We start from the raw sequence: 21,000 nt of genomic DNA on the forward strand, positions 1-21,000 counted from the left end.
GGTAATCCCTGCACCGAGGAAAGGTGGCCTACTGTACTTCGTGGGGAGAGGTCGCGGTCTGGAGAAACTTCCACCTCACCCTCAACTTTGTCCATGACAATTCATCCTCAAACCTCAATCATCTTCTTTGAGTCCGTCGTATTTTCGGTTCACGGTCTCTAGCACAGCTCTGGTTCTCCCTTCTGGTTACCGGTTTCCATCGTCTGCTGTCTCTTGCACAATGTTCTAGAGACAAGACTCGTTAATACATCTGATCATCCTCCTCTATCGAATCTCACATTTTTCAAGACCTTTATTTGGCCGCAAGCTTCATTGCTCTCGTAGCCAATTGAACTCGGTGAGTATATAATACGCAAAGCTCTTGCATAGCACTCCCAATTCGATTTCGATTGACCCCTTTCTGACATCCAACATCAGTTCATCTGCCACCAATACCGACTCTAGCTAGCTACACCGTTCGAAACATTAAACCACGCTTACAATGGCTTCCGAAGCTCCCGCCAACGAGCTCTCCGCTGCTCAGAAGCTCATGCAGAAGCACGCAGAAGCTCCTCATCATGTTACCGTCGAGGATGCACCTGATGAGGATCTTCCCATCCGTTCTTCTGCCGAGGCCTCTAGCTCCGCCGAAGCCCCGGCTCCAGCTCCTAAAGCAGCTCCCAAGCAGGCCGCTGCTAAGACTCTCGATACTCAGTCGCATGAGCTGTTCCCCGAGCTCGGTGGTCCAAAGGGTAAGGCTGCCAATGTGGCGCCCATCTGGGGAGCTAAGACCGCGAACGGTGCCGCCTCTAATGGTGGCTCTCGTTCGTCTACTCCCGTCTCTGGTGCTGCTACCCCTAACAAGCCATCTATGTTCATTCCTGGCCGCAATGTCGAGTCTGTCACCCTGGATCCCCAGTACATCCTGTCTCGTAGCCAGCTAAAGAGGCCCATCCCTGATATCATCAAGGATCTCAACCGCAAGTCTCGTGCCACCCTTTCGATGAACACCACCGCCAACGGCCGCTACAAATTTGATGCTACTGGTCCTCAGGATGTCGCTCAACAGGCGATCAAGGATCTGGTCGGTCAGATTGGTACTCGAGTAAGTTTTCGTGTCTCCTATTCACGAGCTAAACTAATACTTGCTAGACTGCCATCAAAGTTCCCATTCCTCAGTCAGCCCGCGCCCACATTATCGGTAAGGGAGGATCCACGATCAAGCGTATTCAGGAGACGTCAGGTGCCAAGATTCAGCTCCCCAAAGTCGACGAAAGCAACCCTATCGATGAGGAGGATGACGATGCTACCATTGATGTGACTGTCGAGGGTAATGCCCTCTCTGCCGCTTCTGCTCGAGATCAAATCCTCAAGATTGCTGAAGACCGGTCTGCCAATGTCCAGACTAAGGTTCGGGGCATTCCTGCTGCATTCTATCCCTTCATTGCCGGCCAAGATAATGCATTTGCTCAAGCTCTTGCGCAAGACAGTGGTGCGGAGGTTCGCATCCCTCCCCTGCAGGCATACTCTACAGGGCCCGCTGCTGTTACTGCCAACCCTGGTGAACGACCTATCTTCGCCCCTGCTGGCAACGAGGATAACCATATCCAGCTCGCTGGTGACCGAGCTGCAGTGCAAAAGGCTCGCGCCGAGATTGAGCGCCGAGTTGCCCAGCTCCACAGGGAACTTGCTGCCGAGCAGCTTTCTATCCAGCGTGGCCGCCACCAATTCATCGTGGGCGACCGAGGTGTTCCCGCTGAGCAGTTCTTTGCCGATACTGGCTGCTCCATTCTTCTTCCCACTGATGAAGATGATGACGTTATCACCGTCATTGGACCCGCTGATGAGGTTGCCTCTGGCCTGGAGAAGGCCATGGATCTGGCCATGGGCATGCAAATGTCCAACTTGGATATTGCTCGATTCCACCGCAACGCCCCAGGCGGCGCTGCGGCACATGCTAGCAACGTGACTCGATATCTCCGTCAACGCAAGGAGATCGAGCGCCTGGAAAAGATCTACAACACTCATATCAACACTCCTTTCTCAGAAGGAGGTGCACTTCCTTGGGAACTTTACTCACGTGAGGGCAAGAACGCCATTCGTGCCCAGTCCGAGATCACTGGCATCGTCAATGCTCAGCCTCCCTCTCGCATGAGCGCTATCCCCATCGATCCTTTCTTCCACCAGCACCTTCGTAACAACATTTCTCGTCAAGTGAAGAATGACTATGGCGTCCAGGTTGTTGTTCCTGAGGCTTCAGAGGGCAATGTTCCTGTCCTCCTGGTGTTCGAAGGTCCTGATCCCGCCAATGGTCCTTATCAGCTGCCTAGCACCAAACCAACAGATGCCGAGATCCGTGCCTTTAAGAAGGGGCTCGAGGATGCCCAGAAACACATTCTTGAGCTGATCAACAAGCAAGAAGCTATCACTAGCGCCGAGCTTGATGTCCCTGCCAAATACCATGAAAGACTTAGACGTTTCATCAAGAAGGAGCAGGAATCTCGAAAGTCGGACCAGATTCCCGTCCGTGTCTCGAAGAATGGAACTCGCATCACCCTTAGAGGACCTGCTTCTGCTGTCGAGTCCCTTGCTGCCAAGTCCAATGCCTTTGTCGAGCAAGAGAAGGAGGACGAGAAGGAGCGAGGCTTCACACTGTCTTTCGATTTCCCTCAGAAGTTTGCCAATCACCTAATTGGTAAGGGCGGCAGCAATATTCGTGAACTTCGAGACCGTTTCGACGTTGAGATTCAAGTCCAGGATGGCAAGGTTGAGCTCAAGGGACCCAAGGCCAAGGCCGAGACTGCTCGCTCTTATATTCAGAATCTCGCTCGTACATTGGCAGATGAAACAAGTCACACTCTGAAGATTGACCCTAAGTATCATAGGGAGCTGATTGGGGCTCAGGGAAGCCAGATCAACCGGCTGCAGACCCGTTACAAGGTCCATATTTTCTTCCCTCGATCCGCCAAGTCTGCAGACGATGAGCAGTCGAATGTTGATGTCGAAGAGGGTGCCAAACCTCGTCGGCAGCAGGCTCCTGATGAGGTCATCATCCGAGGTCCCAAGAAGGGTGCTGACGAAGCTCGGGATGAGATTTTTTCTCTTCACAAGTATCTTGAAGAGCATTCGGCTACCGCCACTGTTGCTGTGCAGCAGAAGCAAGTCGGATCTTTGATTGGACAGGGTGGTTCCGCTCTGGATGAGCTTCGCCAGGCTACTGGTGCTCGCATTGATGTGCCTCAAGACCGAGATACTGACATTGTCGAGATTCAGATCAAGGGTACTGCCTCACAGGTCGCCAAGGCCAAGAAGGTTCTTGAGGAGAAGCGGGCTGTCTTCGACGATACTGTAGTCCGAACTCTTGATGTTGACAAGAAGTACCATAAGGCTCTCATTGGAGCTGGCGGTAAGTTTATGCCTTTTATGTTTATTCACACAGTAACTAACTGTTACAGGCTCCAACCTTCGCGACATTGTCGTCAAGGCCGGTGGCTCTGACGACCGACGAGAGCTTGCTCGCACCATCCAGTTCCCCAAGCAGGAGGCTGATGGAAACACTATCAAAATTGAGGGTCGTACTGATATTGTGAACAAGATCGTTGAGCGTATTCAGGAGATTGTTGGTGAGCGTGAGAGCCAGGTCACTGAGATTGTGGATGTTCCTATTGAGAACCATCGTTCGCTCATTGGCCGTGGTGGCGATACAAAGCGCCAGCTCGAGTCCAAGTTCACCGTCTCTATCGACGTTCCCCGCCAAGGTGATGGCAAAACCGGCGTCAAGCTGACAGGCCGCCCTGAGAACGTGGCCAAGGCTAAAGAGCACATCCAAGGACTTGTTCAGCAGCAACAAGGGGAGACTATCCAGGTCCCTCGCAACCTTCACCACTCCATTTCCAACGGTGGACAGTTCTTCCGTCAGCTTCGCAACAACTACTCGGTCACTGTTGATCATGCTGGCCAAGCTCTGCCCGCTAAGCCTGACTCTTCTACTCGCTCCAACGTCGGAGCACTCCCTCTGATCACTGATGACGACGATGCCACATCCGAGGCACACTCGTGGAAGGTTGTCCAGATTGATGCTGGTGATGATGGCGATTTCCCTTGGGTTCTGCGCGGTTCATCTGAGAACGTAGAGAAGGCTAAGGATGCTATTGCTAAGGCTCTTGAGCAGGCCAAGAAGAATGATGCTACAGGTTATCTAGTTCTCCCGGACCCTCGAACCTACCGACATGTCATTGGTCCCAACGGCTCCAAGGTCAACTCGATCAGAAAGGAGAGCAATTGCAAGATCCAGGTCCCCCGTGACCAAGCCAAGGACGAAGCCATTGAAATTATTGGAACCAAGGATGGAGTTGAGATGGCTAAGAATCTGATTCTTGAAGCTGTGCGAGAGGGCAGCAGCAAGGCTCGGGAGTAATGATTTGGTTGAATTAGCCATTCCTGAACGAATTGCAATGGCACATGGAGTATTCATGGAGAGAATGGATATTCGCTGGGGAAAAGCGTAGTTACCAATTTAATAACAATCAAGAATAATGATTAGATGCCTTAATCTTTCTCAGCTTACCTGACGGGAACGTATTGTGAAAATGTATGTACTACAGTCTCTTATTCGTTTTCGGATAGAGCTGCGATAGCATGGAAATTAAATATGCTATCACGTGAATGTCTTTCCATCCAACGGGACACCACAGGTAACATCTGAACGTCTAACACACCGCCCTTAACTCTTTATCGCATTGTGTTAATATTTGCAGGATTGAATTTGCCCACCGTGAATACCAGATTCCAAAAATCGAGCTGTATTCCATCTAGATGGGCTCCCAATTGTCGCCGGCGACAGCCCCCTGGGAGGGAGTCTCGGGTCAGGAACAACTTTTTGTTCTGATCACAGGTGCCAATAGGTTTGTTCAAAAGCTCCAGGCTATATATAGGGAGCGACAGCTAATGCAACTCAAGTGGTATCGGTCTCAGTATTGGAGAACGACTTATCGACGAATTCCTTGCTACACGCTCTTTGCGCTCCCACCTCATCCTCATCCCTACCACACGATCCAAGTCCAAGTCCTTACAAACGATCCAAACCCTTCGTGGCTACGCCAACAAGGCTGCGCAATCTTCTACAGCACTACGTTCGCGGGCTGGGAGTTCATATCGTTGGGAAGATACCATTGCGCGAATCCATGTTCTGAGCTTGCAGCTTGACCTGTGTGACTTGCGCGGGGTGTATTCTTTCGCAAATGCTTTGTTACGAGGTCCGGTGAGCAACCCTGAGGGGCTGCAGGGCGAATATCTACGAAATGTACGCATTCCCAGGCTGGATACTGTAGTATTCAATGCTGCGTATGGTGGATGGTCAGGGGTCAATTATCCCAAAGCTGTATGGACTATCTTGACCCAGGGGTTGGTGCAGTCTGTTACTTGGCCAAACTTCAAGATGGCCCTCCCTACTGCTCTCTTGAACGAAAAGCGCAACTACAACTATGTGAGTCAGTCGCAGTAACTCAATGATTTCACCCATTGACTGAATGCAGCCCAAGGAACCTTTACTCGGCGAGGTGTTTACAGCCTGTGTTTTTGGTCATTATATATTGGCCCATGAACTTCTTCCACTACTTAGTCGGCGATCCGAAACCGAAACACCCGGCCGTCTTGTCTGGTCCAGCAGTCTTGAGGCCGTCGACAGTGTTCTTGATATGTCCGACTTCCAGTGCTTCAATGGTAAAGGCCCGTACGAATCCGCTAAACGAGTCACCGACATTCTCTCCCTCACTGCAACTCTCCCCGCAGCCATGCCATCTTCCAGCCGCTTCTTCACCCCCGACGACCCCAGCGAGGCCCGCGATAAACCCATTCGACCGCGCATGTATCTCACCCATCCGGGTATTGTTGCCAGTACCCTATTCCCAGTTCCCTGGTTTCTGATGTGGGCATATGAACTTGCTCTTCTGATCAGTCGCTGGATTGGTTCGCCCTGGCACAACACAGACAGCTATACCGGTGCCAAATCCCCTGTTTGGATTGCGCTCCAAGAGCAATCTGCGCTTGATGAACTAGGTGCAGAGCGCATCAAGTGGGGCAGCAGCTCGAACCGTCACATGCAGGTCGAAGTTAAGAAGACAGAAGTTGAAGGCTGGGGTTGGGAGGGCAAAGTCGAGGATGCGGCGGCGCTTGAAGCGGACACCGCTGTTGGTGTTTTCAGGAAGACCATCGGGCGAAAGAGAGGCGCTAAAGACGTGACCAAGGAAGATATCGTGAGATTCGAGGAACTGGGCGCCGAATGCTGGGAAAGGATGGAGAACATGCGACACGAGTGGGAAACCATTCTTAGGGTTAAAAAGGCATAGCAGAAAAGATCCCATTGTGGTTAATGGATCCAATCGGCGTTTATTTAAAAAGGAAATGGGTATATTGCGACAATGCCAGGCATATATAAACGCCACAGAAGACGGTAATATTAGTTGCTCCCAAAGTCATAGCTTGGGAAACCATACGTCAGGCCCATGTCGCACTCAGTTTGAAATCCAATCATGCGTTAGTCGTTACAGTCGTGTCCGACCGGTTTTGTTCATCTGAGCGAACACGTCGAAGCATCGTCTTTTCTTTCCGCCCAAAAAGCCCCAGGCACAAAGGCAGGGGCACTACGGTAAGAGCCACAACTGCTTGGAAGATCAGGGCATTCTTCATGTTCTTCGGAGGGCTCGCATCCTTATCAGCAACGAGCGCATCGCTAATGATGATGAAGATAGCGCCGAACAGCTGGCCACCAGCCCACGCCAAAGTTGAAGTGATTTCGGGACTGAGTGGGTGGCTGAGTTCGATGAGAAATTCTAGTGCGATAGGCACCAACGAAAAGGAGGAGGCACCCAGAATGGCGAGGACTACGTAGGGACCAGCAATATCCCTCGTTTCAGGCATCCAAACAAAGACCAGGTAACTGACGCCAACAATGGGGACAAGAATCTTGAGAGTCAAGAGGAAACTCTTCGTGCGGTCGATAATGGGTGACGAGATAGCGGAGGCGATGAGACCAACAACAATAAGTACAGCACCGCCGATGCCAGCTTCGTCGTCAGAAAAGCCATATGGCGACAAGATCTGATTGAGAAGTGAAGAAATCGAGTTGAAGAAGCCGACATATATGGAGAAGGGAACAAGGATCAGCCAGATCTCGAGAGAACGACTCAAAACCCCAAAGGATTCGCGGAGACTGAGTTTAGGGGTCTCAGCTGCTGGACCAACTGGTGAAGGAGGTTTGGCTGGAACGGCGAAGGCAGGCACGGCACAAACCGTTGACTAGAACCGTTAGATATGGAGAACAAGAAATTCGTAGGGCACATACAATGATGGAGATGTAGAGGACCATGTTTGACACATCGCCAGCTTTTTTAACCATGAGTGGTGTAATTAGTTGGCCAAATGCTGCACCGAAGGGGTTGGCCAGACTTGTCAGAGCTGTTGCAGCGACACGTCCACGGTTAGTGAACCACAAATCCGAGTATCGAGTTGGTGCTGCAAGAATAAAAGGCTGGGCAAATCCAATGATAATCTCTCCGGCCATGGCATAGGCGATATTTCCACCACTGGACTTTGTAGAACCGGCGTATCGAATCCAATTGCCAATGAGAATGAGAACGGCGGCTGTCATGAAGGCCAGCTTCGGACCCCGATGGAGGATGGCAATGCTGATGGGAAAAACGCCACAAATGCAAGGAAGAATGCAGTGCTGATCCAGTTGATGGTAGATTCGCGTACATCATAGTATTCGGCAGCCTGTGATGCTACTGGTGCAAAGGTCATCCACTATCGTTCTTCTGTCAGCATATGCATCTCATTCAATTGGTGGCGTGGGAACTCTAAACTTACATCCCACGACACAATAATATTCATCAGCGTAAGCTGAGCGAGACCAAACCAACGTCGTTTGTAAGTGCGATACTCTGTCGATACTCCTTGGCGAATGCTACCCTCCTCGGCCTCGACATCTACTTCGCCCTCACCTGTTGCTCTGCGCTCTTGAAGAGTGAAGTCCCTTGAGCCGAGTTTCTGCTTGCGCCAGAAGCGGCCACCAACACCGTCGCTACTCATGATGCCGAATGAACCAGGGAGTTGTCGTGATCACTTGGATTGTTGCGTAAGTGATTTCTGTCAAGACCTGAGGGTGGAGTTGAGAGGTTGGATTGAGGACATGCGTTTCTTTCGACTTGCGATATTGAAACGATGATGCGTGACAGGGACAGGGATACACTGAGCAATGGCAGTGTCAGTCAGTGCCAGTGTCAGTGTTAGTTTCAAGAAGAGGTCCAGTGAGCAAGGACGTCCTCATGCACTGTCTGACCCTGGTAGCAGATATATGCAAGAGGAGAGCGTGATTCAGCACTGATGGAAATGTAGGTAAAGGTATTGAAGAAAAGGAGTCGAGACAGAGAATTGACAACTCCCGCGCCAATGGTGTTTATCACCTCACTTGATTCAAAGTCGCCTCACTGTGATGTCGCTGTCCTCTGACCGAGTCCTTGGATTGTTGGTTCAACCTTGAACTTATTACTCGACGTTTACTGGGATCCTCGCCTCGGCCGGACTTTAGGGGTACTTTGATTGATGGGTCGATCGCGGATTGTGGGAGGGTTTCAGCTTGGCGATTCTAGCGGGCTTATAGATGCATTGTAGCTGTTGAGGAGAGTAATTGGGCGACAAGTGGCGGACGAGCAATGGAGAGATAAAGATCTTATTTGATCTGGGAGAGGGGGGAGGGAAACGGTTTAATTGAATCTAATCTACCTTGGAAGGAGGACGCTGAAGCCAACTGCCATTGCCGTCAACCGGAATCTTGCCATCCACAAGAGGAAGTCCGTGTGGCACCTTTGCCATCACCTGCCTGCCTTACCTGCACCTTCAGTCCTTCACAGACATCTGCATCGAGGACAGTACGCGACGCTAACGGTAGCGGCTTCAAGCTAGGCCTTCTGATAGGCCGCTACAGGTTCTACAGCCCAGGATCAGAAATGCCCTAGCTGCAACATCCATCTCAAACTTCAACCAACCGAGCGTAGATTATTTGCTAACTTGATATAGCACAGGCCGGTACCACCTTTACTCGTGTTGGTGATCTATCTGCAAAGAGGCAATATCTCCTTTTAGTGTTGATATTTACTACTAGAGACTACCGATGCTAGTTTTGTGTGAGACGGAAGCTTTGACGTGCACATCATGCTTGCTGTGGTCTAACAAAATACAGAGGCTGTTACAATTTTATGCATCTATATTCAACCTCCTCGTATCGCCATCTCGAACCCATCCAAACAAGGAATCTCAAAGCGAGCGTAAGTAAGATCCAAGATCCAGGATCAGGTAAAGTTCTAATGCAACCACAGCATGCAACCTAACTAACCAAGCCAACTGAACGTTATTACTTTTAACCGAGTTCTGTATGTCTGCGGCGTTGCTACAAGGGATTGGTATTGGCTTTTGAAGATCTTAACGAAAGTCAATTAAGAAGAAGTATATCTAACATCCCCAGGTTTTAGTAGATTTCTTCTAACCTTTATTGACCCCAACTAAATGTCAGAAGTTGATAATGGTAGTCGGTAGTAAATCGAAGGTCTCATGATTTCCGACTTAGACAAATGATCTGATTATTATCAAGCAGGACAGAAACTGTTATCAATACATGGATACCTACCTAGAATAAGAAGAACTTGCTTGTAGGCCACTAAACGATGCGGGGGTTTCCAATACCTCCAACTTTGTTCCAGGACCCTGTTCCTAACACTCCAATGCCAACAACGCTCAGAAGGATGAGCCAAAATGTGTCACTCTAACTGTGCCGTGTTCCGATATCCCACCAATCTATTCTTTTTCGTTCTGGTCGCACCGAGGTGTCACATGTACTATTTAGCAAAGGAAGAAACAGAAGTGAGGGGTGATAGAAGGTTTGGCGTTCCAATATACCCATGCATTATCTAGGTAACAGGCAATAGTCTTTGCCATGGAGAGAAATATTTTATGGCTTATTTATAGTAGCACCGGCCTATTGTAAGCATAATGCTTAAATAACATCCTCAAAGGAGGTTGCAATCACTATGTATCGTTTCTTTCTTCTACAGGAGATTTGGGGGTTATGCCAACGAGAATCTTCCGAGGCTATTTTCACGACAAGAACACACGCATACCAGTACATCCACACGGCAAGACTCTCCGGTATGTCAGGGAGAATTTGGCCTAACAAACAGGTCTCTAATACTGCTCACCAGACCTCACGATGGCTAGCAGTTAAGCCAAACATGGTGACAAACTAGTCCATCCTGGTTACCAGAACAGCCGCTGTGCGACGTCGACCTCTATGAATGATAATAAGCTCTAGCAGTTGGACATGCGCAATCCTTGTCGAGTCAGGTAGGTGCAAAAGTCAATCAATGGTCTAGGTATAGTGTGCAAGAAATCTATTCAGGCGTTTGAGCGTATGGTACAGAGAGCCGCAATCAGATAAACCTCTGGACGACTTGACACCCAACTGACGAGCAATCGTACAAGGAGATAGCCCTCATCAGAGAGCAGGTTGCTTCGTTCCGGCTCTAGGCATCTTTTCGACGAATATGTAGCCATTCCGTCGTGGTGGGAACCGACAACCTAGTGATATTGATACTTTATTTGAGCTGAGTCCAGAGCTTGGGAGCGGCGCAGGCGGTCGCACAGTGGGCAAGGTGGAAGACTAGATAAGTTGTTGGTTAGTATCTGGTGTAGTAGGTGGGATATTCGGGGTCCTCGGGTCCCATGACGCAGTCTGGGTTGGTAGACATACATTCTTCGACGCAGTCCTCCTTAGCGCCACCCTCGCTCTCCTGCTGTTGAACGCGCTCGACGCACTCATCGAAGTGGTGCTTGGCGGGGGCACATTGGGGAGAGTTCTTGCACTCTGTTAATGCGTTAGTATGTAGTGCGGGTTATATCGCGCCCAGGTCTGAAGCGATTGTGAAATCACCCGTAACGTTCCGGACACAAGATTGGCGTGAGGAATTGACGAACCTTCCTCGAGTGTCTCCTTAGGGTCAACGAGCTCTTCCTCGTCATCCTCGTCTTCGTCCTCCTCTTCCTCGTCCTCAGCCTCTTCCTCGGGCTCGTCCTTGGACTCGTTCTTGGACTCGGTCTCCTCCTGTTCCTTGTCAGCATTTTATCACCTAGTACGCAAGGCATTATCTGCGCTCTCGACGAAGTCCCCTTGTAAACAATCAATGGCAAGGTCGATGACACATAATGCCTTGCTGTGAAAAATCCCGTACCTGGGGTTCCTCAGCAGGGGCCTCAGCCTCAACAACGCTCCATGGCGTCACAGCCTCGACAATATCGGTGAAGGCGTCCCAGATACCCATTGCGACAGGTGGAAGAATTCACAATGGCGAGTGGTGGTTTCGATTGAGGTGTCGTTCGTCGATTAATCGTAAAGATCGGAAGGTCACGGCAAGCACTCGGCAGACCACTGAAATTGAAAACCAAGGCATTTTGATTGGTTAGGCTTTGTCATCATGGATCACGTGATATGTTCCTGATCCATCTTGCCGAGCCGTAAAACCCGTATAATTTGGTTGAATGGAGTTTGTCTACAGATTCTCGAATATTCACTAAAAGGTTGTCACGTTCTATTCTCAGACCTAAAAGCGGCTGGGAAGTTAATATTTCGCAATATAGGTCTAGCAAATCCCTTGAAACATGAAAACCCGAGAGAAAAACACGAGATAGTATAATGAGTTCATGAATGCAGTGCTCAAATCTTGGTATCTGTAACACAACCACAGCCATTGGTGTGGTCCAACGCGGCCGTTAATCGTCATTTTCGTATGCTCCCCTATCGATTTCACCCCGAATATGATCCTCCAATCGAATATTCAACTGCTGCGCCTGAGCCTCGTCATAATCTGGTGGTGGTTCGTCCGGTGCTCTCCTACTGGCGGCGCTCTCTGAGCGATTAGGGCGTACACCTGCCGAATTTGTTGTAGGTGCTGGCTGGGCAGAAGGAGCTTCATATGCTGGAAGAGGTTCATCGGGGACATCAGCACCGGGGCCCATCTCCCGGCGCATCTCTTGATACTGGTAAAGGCGCTCCCGGAGCCTTATGTAGGCTTCGTTGAAATCCATCATGCCTCCATCTGAAAATGTGAACTTGACCTCAAGCCGAGGAATATCTGGAGGAATGCCACCACCGGATACAGGAATACAATCTGATTTCCACACCCATCCCCACCACATGGATGATGAGGTGGTGGAATCTTGAAACTTCAGGATCGGAGCACTGAACGATTCAAATTTTGGTTCTTGAGTAGGTTTTAAAGGAAGATAAACGATCTGAAGCGTCAGTAGAGCATCTCGAGATAGATTCGATATCAACTTACTCTCTTGTTGGTCAGGAAAAGGGTGCCTTTATCACTCTTCCGTTGAAACGAGGCACATCGTGCTCTCAGCTCCTGGGGCACAGACAGGTCGCATGAGATTCTCGATTCGAGCTTCATCAAGATGCGTTCATTGCCAAGCTTGACGAAGCCGCCCTGATTGAGCATAACCCAGCTATCGGCATTGTCAGGATCGACGGGCCGCGAAGGAGGACGGCTTGTAATAAGATAGTCATGAGGATTGTCCATTATAGGGCGGGGTCCATGACTCCATGGGCCGAAGGTGGCGGGGCAGTCAACGGACGGACTGAGCCGTGGCCGCCGTGACCGGAGGGTACGGGGCGGAGAAGACGGCAGAGGAAGACGGGAAGGTGACGGAGGCCAGAAACGGAGACGGAGAGAGAGGGACGGGAATGCAAAGATGGGTATGGTATGGGCACAAGACAGGACAGGATACCATGGGAGGGACAATCTCTGAAGACTCGGCGCAGGACTAAAGCAGTGACCAAGAGGGCAAGGCTAAGGTTGACAAGACGGGACGGGAAGGATGGAAAGCTCAGAGAAAGAGATTCAAGAAAGAGGTTCGCGAAAGAGGCTTACTTTATCGACATTGTCTCGTACAGGGTTCAAGCGACCCTAGCTCGTGGGCAAATGGCTCCAGGCTCCGTACCGGCAGGTTCAGGACGTGCAGGCAACTTTAGTAGCTCCGAGATCTTGGAGCGGGTGGCTCTGGGCTGCGGCCGGGTTGGCCTTTGGCCTTGTCTTGCCTTGGGTCCTTTGGGGCCTGGTGGTGCTGTAGTGGGGGGTGGGTCGTTTTGGAGTCTGTTCCGTTTTGCGAGCGAGGAAGCGGACGAGCGACTTTGTGCTAAGCCCTAAGGGTATCCGTAGGTACAGTAGAGGAGGAGAAAGCCAAAGCTCTAAGCCAGCCGAGGATGATTGTCAGGGTCGTCGAATAGGATCAAGATGACCCGAGGCCAAGGGACAGGATCGACTAGGGGACGAGACAAGAGATGCTGCAGCGGTAGGAGATCCCAAGCTAAGGAAGCAAGCGACCAAGCCAAGCCTAGGAATGGAAAAGGATAGGTATGGTACTGTAAAGAGGCAAAGAAACAGGCAGAGACAGGCAGAGGAGGCACAGGGACAGCCCGAACAAAAGCTTGACTGAGCTGAGCTGCTAGGCTGACCTGACGCTGACTGACTGACTGGCTGGCTGTAGGTATGACCGTCTGACTTGGCAGAGCAGTTCCAGAGAGTGCAGAACAGAACGAGACAGAACAGGTGGCTGGTGGCTGGAAGTGGTGCCGTAATGAGGTGGGGGAGGCGGCGATTTGATCGAATTTGCGGGCGAAGATAGATTTGATTTGTGGACGTTGGGTCAAGGTCACAGGAGAGGAGAACGATGTGATTGATGTGTGATGCGTGATGGTGTGATATTGGAGGAAGAATGAAGACCGATGGACAAAGCAAATAAGGCTAGTCCTGAAGTTGTGAGGTACTCTACTACAGTGCAATGCCAAAGACGGGCAGGTTCGGTGGTGGATGAGGTCGGGTGTGATTCGTGAAGGAATTGCTAACCCAGGACCAAAGTTTCAGTGGATTGGTTTAGGTTGGACTTGGAGATGCGAGAGTTGGGCGCTGCGGATCGTTTTTTCTTTGGGCCGAGCCGCGCGGATGATCTGGTCCAAGAACTGCCTGTTCACGTTAATTAGGTGAGCTAAGGTTACCTTGGAGCTATCCTCTAGGTGACATTCAGAGATGGTGATTGGCCAAGCGACATCGCAATGTATAGACTTCCCATGTCCCATGGCTGGGTCTGTTAAGGTTGAAACAATCCACCACGTGCTTCTCATTGAACTGAAGCTTCCTTTGTTGTATCAGAGCTGACAATCACCAGAACAAACTACTAACCTACCAGTCTACCACTGCCCTGGGAAACATCCTGGCACGGGCAGCCTCTCACAAACCTAACGTCCGTCCGTCCCGTCTCAACCACCAAACGCCTTTTTCTGTAACCTCATGTTCCATCTAATTTTCCTTTCTTCTCATGGATGGACCCCTGACGTTGAGCTTCTCTGACCCCTGCTGAGAAAGTTGTGTCCGCCGCAACCCTGAACAAGTCAATTCTCAGGATCGTCTTTCCCCCCTCCCATATCGTTGTCCTCCACTATTATCAGCTATCACTATCAGCCAAGATCTGGCAGCTCAAGTCGATCATCTGGTGGCTCCTCTCAATCAATGCCAAGCTAGGTTACAGGCAAGGTTATATGCTGTGCCCCGTTTGACAAATAGAGCATCCCATGCTTTTCAGGTCGTCCTTTTACCATGAGTAACCAAAACCTAAATCCATACCTAGGTAGAGAACAATTCCCTCCATGTGGGATGTCACAACGTCAGTTCCATCACCCGACATGCTCGCCCCGTTAGCGAATGCTAGGTAGCAACAACTGGGACCCATCTCTGCCCGGCCCCAGAACAGCATCCACCAAGCCAACATCATCCCAGCCGTGTCAATCTAACGAGACGGCTGACGGTGATTGATGTGGAGGCGCATGGCTCCTCGCCCAATTCGACATCATCAAGTGTCCCCGCCACGAATCATGATGATGATAATGGGGAGGGGCATCAAGTGTTCCCCTCACACGCCAGGTATAGCCATGATGGCATGCATCTTTTAGCTGCATTTCTCAGCAGTTGGTGCACTCATTCGTGGTCGTTCTGCTTTATAGGGCAGGGATAGTTTGGTTCAAATCACTCATGAACCCCCCTCGTTGCAGATGTCAACACCAATTAACGGTCTGGATCTGTTTCGAGGATCTTATGTGGAGGACATGGCCAGCACATATACTCTTCTTCATGCCAAAGAAAGGCTCAGCAGCGCAACTAACAAGGCTTCCCCCCCAATGAGTCTCTATTATCCGGTTCCGCTTCATAGATTATCCTACGCAGTAAGCCAGAAGCAGTCATTAACAGCTGATCTTAGCATAAGGAGATGTCTCATTGCTCATGTGTGTCTGTACTGTTATCTGAACGAGCAGTTTGAACCCAGTTGAGCAAAGCTCTCATCGTCTGCAACCCAGTCTTGAAGCACATGTCACAAGTTGACCGGACCCTTGGAATGTCCGTGTGTCTGGGGTTGAGTTGATAGAACGGACGGGTTGAGCTGTCTAGCCCAAGCACTTTTAGCTAGCGTAGCATCTACTTTTGACAGCATCTATTCCATGTGGTAACAGGAATGGATGAGTCCTCTGTAACGCATGGAATTGCGGCTTGTCACGTTGGGAAATTGCAAGCCGCTCTTTAATTCTTTTCGGCCGGTTGCCACGTTAGTCATATCGCTGTTTTGTTCTTGTATCATCGGAATTTCCGTTGATGTCTGGTGAACCCCACCTGTTGCTCACCATAGGGACCAGCTTCATACCAAAATTCTACTCTGCAACACCAGCCTCCATGAAACATTAATCATGCCTCGCCATGACTCGTTGCCCGAAGGAAGCCGGTCGTCTATCGCGGCGATAAAGAATATGTATGTAGGCGTAGGCCATGCTTGGACTGGACACCATCTTGATCTTGGCCCTTGCTCATAAGACACGTCACATTTGGGTACCCTGAGTCCTCGTCACTGACTGATTGATACCAGGACGGGAACTGATAGTCATTTTTGCGTAATGTACCAACAAACGAAAGAGAGAGGAAAAAAACCTTCCTGCGAATAGTCCAGAAGAGGATCCGAAAGAGAGAAGAGTAAACAAGAGACGTCATGCCAGGGTTGCTCCGCTTGAGCTCCTAATCTATCTCTGTCGCTAGCTCACAGTCGCAGTCGCAAATAAAACGCCGGTTCCTCGTCAACTTTGAATTCCCGTCCAGGGCCAGATCCTTCGAGTTGAATGATTGGCCTCGGCCAAGCTCTCCCTGGCCATCCCCCACCTAGTTCGTGCATCCAAAGCATGTGCTGGTAATGCTTCTGATTGGACTGTACGTCCCGGTTGATGGGAGGCTCCGGAGTCATGGAGCTCCAAGTTCCACTACGACCTGAACTTCCTGCGATTACCGGCAACTTCTAACCCGGGGGCTATAACGCACTTACAACGTCAAAGAGGCTTTTAATCTTCGAAACTGCAACTATTTGATAGTCCTTGCTCACCGACTCGCCGTATTCGCTAAAATCTTGTTGCCCTTGGACGCTATCAGCATGAGTTACCACGCCGAGGACTTGGTAAAGCTGCAGCAGTATTCCGCTTGTGATATCTCGGACGCACTCCTCAAGTTAAAGGTTCCCGGCGCCGGCTTTGTTGCCGATCTGAACCTATACAGCTCTCCTGAAGGTGATGCAACATCGGTTACCGTTGCTCCAGTTTCAACAGTTCTCTTCGCCTCAAAGGGACAGAATATCCCAGAAATACAAAAGAACATCCCTGAGGGAACCCATTGGGCCGATCTGACAGAACCAGGAACCATTGTGGTTCTTAAGCAGCCCGATGGTCAAAAGAATGCTGTTTGTGGTGGGATCATGGCGGTTCGCATGAAAGTGTGCCAAGCCAAGGGCATTGTTGTAGCTGGGCGAGCCAGAGATATAGCGGAACTAAAGAGTACTTCCTTACCGGTGAGTGCCATTTACCCTGCTCTTGGAACAAGCTGAACTCGGAGGTACAATGCAGATTTGGGCTCGAGGGCTGTCCACCGTTGGGGTCGGTGGAGGGAGCGTGCCCTGGGCGATCCAGGTACCTCTCGACATTGATGGAACCCTCGTCTCTCCTGGCGACCTTGCATTTAGCGATCCAATCAACGGGGTGGTGGTCATTCCTCAGAACAAGGTTTCTGAGGTCCTCGAATTGCTGCCCAAGCTGACAGCCGCTGATGAAAAGGTCAAGGACGATGTGCTCAATGGTGCAACGGTTTTTGAGTCCTTCAAGCTTCATCGAAGCAATCTTTGAACAGCATCCGTCGTAGGGGATAAAGAATACAATACTACTACCTTGGACCAAAAGTTTTCAGGGCAACAAGGGCACAGCATACGGTGGCTGGCTGGCCCTGAGCGTCACATAGGCTGTACATCACGGGACCACGTGAGATCTACAAGGAGTTTGTGTCAAGTAACCCGAAGCACGGATGGATGGGTCAACAATACAGTTTTTTGTGTCATCAGTTCATTAACATGCCATCATCAGAGTAGGATCTCTACCATGACTTCCAAACAACCAACAATCAACCTTAGCTCCAGACCAACAAGAAAATACATGCAAGAAACAAATGCTGGCACTTCAAGATTTGCCATTTCATCACAGCCACATGTCCTTCTCCTTACTCGGAGTGGATGCCTTACCCAACCCAAAATCGAGCTTCGGCATCTCAAGCTTTGGCGCCGCCTCGACCGGTTTCTTCTGACCACCTCCAGTTTTCTTTGGTGAAGCCCGAGCGTCAGGGGGCGGCCCGTATCGCACATCCTTGACATCCCAACCATCCTCGGCCGCCGCTCCGACCCATGTCCGAAGCCCGTCATGCACGCTTCCATAGAACTTCTCTTTGCAGAGTCGTAGACTACCACCAAGGCATCGCTCCCATCCCGAAATTCGGAACTGTGCGCGGAGAGCGTTGCGCTCATCTTGTGTCGGTGTGCAGGCCAAAATGGCGTTCATGAGATCGAGATGAGAAGCCAGGTAGTTGGTCGCATCCCATTCGACTCCGCCCACATATGGTGCTGCTGGGACCGGGGGGCGCTCTTGAGGGAAATGTCGAAGCATGTAACTGTACGGACCGGGGACAGGGTCACACGTCGAGGGGCGGTCCGAAGGAAGGGATACAACGTTGACGTTGTGAAGGAAGATCCAGAACACTTCCTTAGTGACGCTAACAACCTCCTTGCTCCAAACGCGGTATGGCCTTTCTTGTCTCATCTCTAGGACAAATGGCAATGGGCGCTGATCCTCCTTTGGCTCGGGGTCTCTGAGGTGTGCGAGAATGCTCTGGGCTCTTGTGACCCGTTCGGCTGGTGCAGCAGACTCAATATACGTGAACAAGACGGATGTTATGATGTTACGAGTGGTGAACTCGCTGGGACCCTTCTTCTCTGGGTCGAAAAGCATATGTAGGAGCTTGGGAAATAGATCGCTCTGGATCGTGTGAAGATATTGCATGGCGCGAGCTGTCGTCGACAGTGCCTTTAGACAGAGAAGATTCTCGTGCAGCAGTGCATCTTCATGTTCCTCCCTATCAATCGTTAGTTACGTTTGTGGAACACATCTTGAATCTGACTTACCTCCATTCAACCTCCATGATGCGGTTGAGCAGACCTACAATCTCCTTCATGCCACCTTGCTGAATGAAGTCCTCGATCCATGCCACTGTCTCGTTCCTGAGAAGCAGTCGTAGCTTGTGAACTTTGCCGACCTCGACAAGTTCTGGTTTTTGAACTTTTCTAAGATAGGCCACGTAATCGCCTGGGCCTTGGTTGAGCTTAATCTTGGAAAGAATTCCAGAGTTGGATACGGAGCCGCTAGATCCAGGAGGCCCTTCGCTGACCACGCTGTCGGTGGACTTGCTTCTGAAATGACGACCCAATGTCCCTTCGCCCTTTGACTTTTTGATGGGAGAGCCTGGCTCCTTTGGTTCCTTTCTTCCTCGTGAGAGAGTAAAACTCTTGCCTCGTGATCGCTTCTGTTTCTCCTCATTTTGCATACCGGCTTCTATGACCAAGCCGCTGTTGGCGCTGTCTGTTGAGCATGATCTCTCTGTCCGAGAAGCCTGTGATTCCGCCCAATCCTGGCGGATAAACTCCATCTTGATAGTGTTGCTCAGGTTCCTCATCTTGTACCTCTGGTTCTCTGGAATGTTCCGTCGGTCCAACATGGCTTCAAGGTGCTTGTCAATATCCTTGGGGTCAAGCACGGCCTCAGTCGGCTCAGGTACAACTGACGTTGACTTGGATCGGCTGTGGTTGAATGTAGTAAAGACGCTCAAGACCTTACCTCGACCGCTCTTACTCTTGGCCTCAGTCGAGTCTTTTGATCCCTTTCGGGAATCGTTAGAAGTGCGTGCCTTGGTTGGTGAGGGGGGTGGTTCCATTCTTCCCAGCATGGGATGGTATGATTTCGGTCGCTCCTTGATGGCGACTCGACTGCCATTATAAAGATCCTGAGCACTTGGTGCCCGTGCTTCGTCCATACTACGGCGTGTACTTTGGGCTGGTTCAATGTTCGGTCGAGAGGCAAACTGAGAATAAATGGGTGTCGGTGCAGGGTCCGCTACAGGTTCTTCGGGAGTTCTGTTTTCCTTGTCCTTGGATGAATTGACATTGTCGTCGGATCCGAACCTGCCCAAGTTTCGCAGCGTCTTGGGCTTGAGCAGACCAGCCAGGTTAGTTGTTGACTTTGGCCGTTTTGGTTTAGTGGGAGAGGGATCGCGAGATTTCGAGCCTTTGGCTTCTTTGCCGGGTGCTGTTATGATGGTGAAGTTGCCAAAGCTGCTCTTGGTCGGGGACTGTGATCGGCCTCGGTCCTGTCGCCGTGAGAAGCGTCCGGAGGACTCTTGCTGGTTGTATTGTAGTTCTGCCAGTGCCCCTGGGTTGGAGTAGTTCTCAAAGGCCATGATCTTTGGCTGTATAGGAGAGACAGGACCATCGAAGGGGGCCTGGAATGAATGGGTATCGGTGGAAGCTTGACGACGATGCATGAAGCCCTCGAGGATGGAGGACTTGGGCCGTGGTCTTCGACCGGCGTCGAAGCTATTTACGTCGTTTGTATTCATGGTGTCGAGCCACAATATCTGTGGTTATATGAGAGCTGCTAAGTAGCTTTCGTCACAACGATATCTGTAGAAATGAAGATTTAAAAAGAATCTGGTAATGAACAAAACCAAGTCTCACGCCAACTGATGAGAATAAGAAGCCAACTAAGACTGCGAATTGGGCTACGCCATTGCAGAAAGAATAAAAGTAAGTTAAAGTTGAGAAGACAAGCTGGAGCTGGAGCTGGAGCTAGCAAGAAAGTAGGTCGCTTAGGTAGCCAGAGCCAAGGCACTATTAGACAAGCCGTTGACTGTTTATTGGGAAACGGCCGTTGACCGGGTGACGGGGGCCCTATCTTATCGCACCAGTGATGGCAGACGATGATGATGCACGATGGCAAAATAGGTCGTACAAGACTATATTTGCTTGCTTGTAGTAATAATAACAATGATCGGGCAACTGTTTTCTTTTCTTTTTCGCTCCTCCAAGCGTAGGAGCTGGAAAGGCGATTCGTGATCGAGTGATGCTATCGCTTACAGCGTTGATTAGCCAAGCAGCAATTTCATTAGTTCAGGCTTTACCGGCTGAAAGATCCATATTCAATAAGTACCTCCTACAAATCAATTTAAATTAAAGGGAATACTCGGTTCTCATTTCGCTCCAATGCTACGTATACACTTTACTGAATATACATGTGTCGGTTGGTGTATTCTCTATCACACTCATATCATGAGTACTCTTGAGGCCAAGGATCGCCATGACTGCTCAAAACATCAGCTGGGGACATCCTTGTTTGTTGTTTAGCTTGTATGAATCGCCGGGCTACACAAGCGGCCATAACATCTTTCTCGCGTTCGTATTAAAGCCATGGTCATGAGCAAGGGTATGTCATCATGACCTCTTCTCAATGGTTGCTCA

At 50.3% G+C, this 21,000-nt stretch overlaps 7 protein-coding genes; 3 read left to right on the forward strand and 4 right to left on the reverse strand.

Annotated features, from left to right (window-relative positions):
- Window positions 1-481: 481 nt before the first annotated feature.
- FFUJ_04357 (related to SCP160 protein) lies at window positions 482-4,396 on the forward strand (the record flags this gene model as incomplete). XM_023572367.1 has 3 exons in its annotated part: window positions 482-1,084; window positions 1,132-3,385; window positions 3,435-4,396. The coding sequence occupies 3 exons, from the start codon at window positions 482-484 to the stop codon at window positions 4,394-4,396; spliced, it is 3,819 nt and encodes a 1,272-aa protein (XP_023426503.1).
- Window positions 4,397-4,794: 398 nt separating this feature from the next.
- On the forward strand, window positions 4,795-6,326 carry FFUJ_04356 (related to ERG27-3-keto sterol reductase; the record flags this gene model as incomplete). XM_023572368.1 has 3 exons in its annotated part: window positions 4,795-4,883; window positions 4,939-5,464; window positions 5,514-6,326. 3 exons carry the CDS (start codon window positions 4,795-4,797, stop codon window positions 6,324-6,326), a joined length of 1,428 nt encoding a protein of 475 aa, XP_023426504.1.
- Window positions 6,327-6,507: 181 nt separating this feature from the next.
- Window positions 6,508-8,067, reverse strand: FFUJ_04355 (related to permease of the major facilitator superfamily; the record flags this gene model as incomplete). XM_023572369.1 has 4 exons in its annotated part: window positions 6,508-7,275; window positions 7,322-7,705; window positions 7,735-7,782; window positions 7,846-8,067. 4 exons carry the CDS (start codon window positions 8,065-8,067, stop codon window positions 6,508-6,510), a joined length of 1,422 nt encoding a protein of 473 aa, XP_023427179.1.
- Window positions 8,068-10,625: 2,558 nt separating this feature from the next.
- On the reverse strand, window positions 10,626-11,348 carry FFUJ_04354 (related to QCR6-ubiquinol--cytochrome-c reductase 17K protein; the record flags this gene model as incomplete). XM_023572370.1 has 4 exons in its annotated part: window positions 10,626-10,690; window positions 10,781-10,894; window positions 11,005-11,131; window positions 11,259-11,348. 4 exons carry the CDS (start codon window positions 11,346-11,348, stop codon window positions 10,626-10,628), a joined length of 396 nt encoding a protein of 131 aa, XP_023426505.1.
- A 448-nt stretch (window positions 11,349-11,796) lies between these two features.
- Window positions 11,797-12,611, reverse strand: FFUJ_04353 (uncharacterized protein; the record flags this gene model as incomplete). XM_023572371.1 has 2 exons in its annotated part: window positions 11,797-12,318; window positions 12,366-12,611. The coding sequence occupies 2 exons, from the start codon at window positions 12,609-12,611 to the stop codon at window positions 11,797-11,799; spliced, it is 768 nt and encodes a 255-aa protein (XP_023426506.1).
- Window positions 12,612-16,551: 3,940 nt separating this feature from the next.
- On the forward strand, window positions 16,552-17,293 carry FFUJ_04352 (related to dlpA protein; the record flags this gene model as incomplete). XM_023572372.1 has 2 exons in its annotated part: window positions 16,552-16,962; window positions 17,018-17,293. 2 exons carry the CDS (start codon window positions 16,552-16,554, stop codon window positions 17,291-17,293), a joined length of 687 nt encoding a protein of 228 aa, XP_023426507.1.
- A 345-nt stretch (window positions 17,294-17,638) lies between these two features.
- FFUJ_04351 (uncharacterized protein) lies at window positions 17,639-20,102 on the reverse strand (the record flags this gene model as incomplete). XM_023572373.1 has 2 exons in its annotated part: window positions 17,639-18,566; window positions 18,616-20,102. 2 exons carry the CDS (start codon window positions 20,100-20,102, stop codon window positions 17,639-17,641), a joined length of 2,415 nt encoding a protein of 804 aa, XP_023427122.1.
- Between the last annotated feature and the right edge of the window lie 898 nt (window positions 20,103-21,000).

Source organism: Fusarium fujikuroi, chromosome FFUJ_chr02 (genome assembly GCF_900079805.1).
Source record: "Fusarium fujikuroi IMI 58289 draft genome, chromosome FFUJ_chr02".
In the NCBI taxonomy this organism is placed as follows: Eukaryota; Fungi; Ascomycota; class Sordariomycetes; order Hypocreales; family Nectriaceae; genus Fusarium; species Fusarium fujikuroi.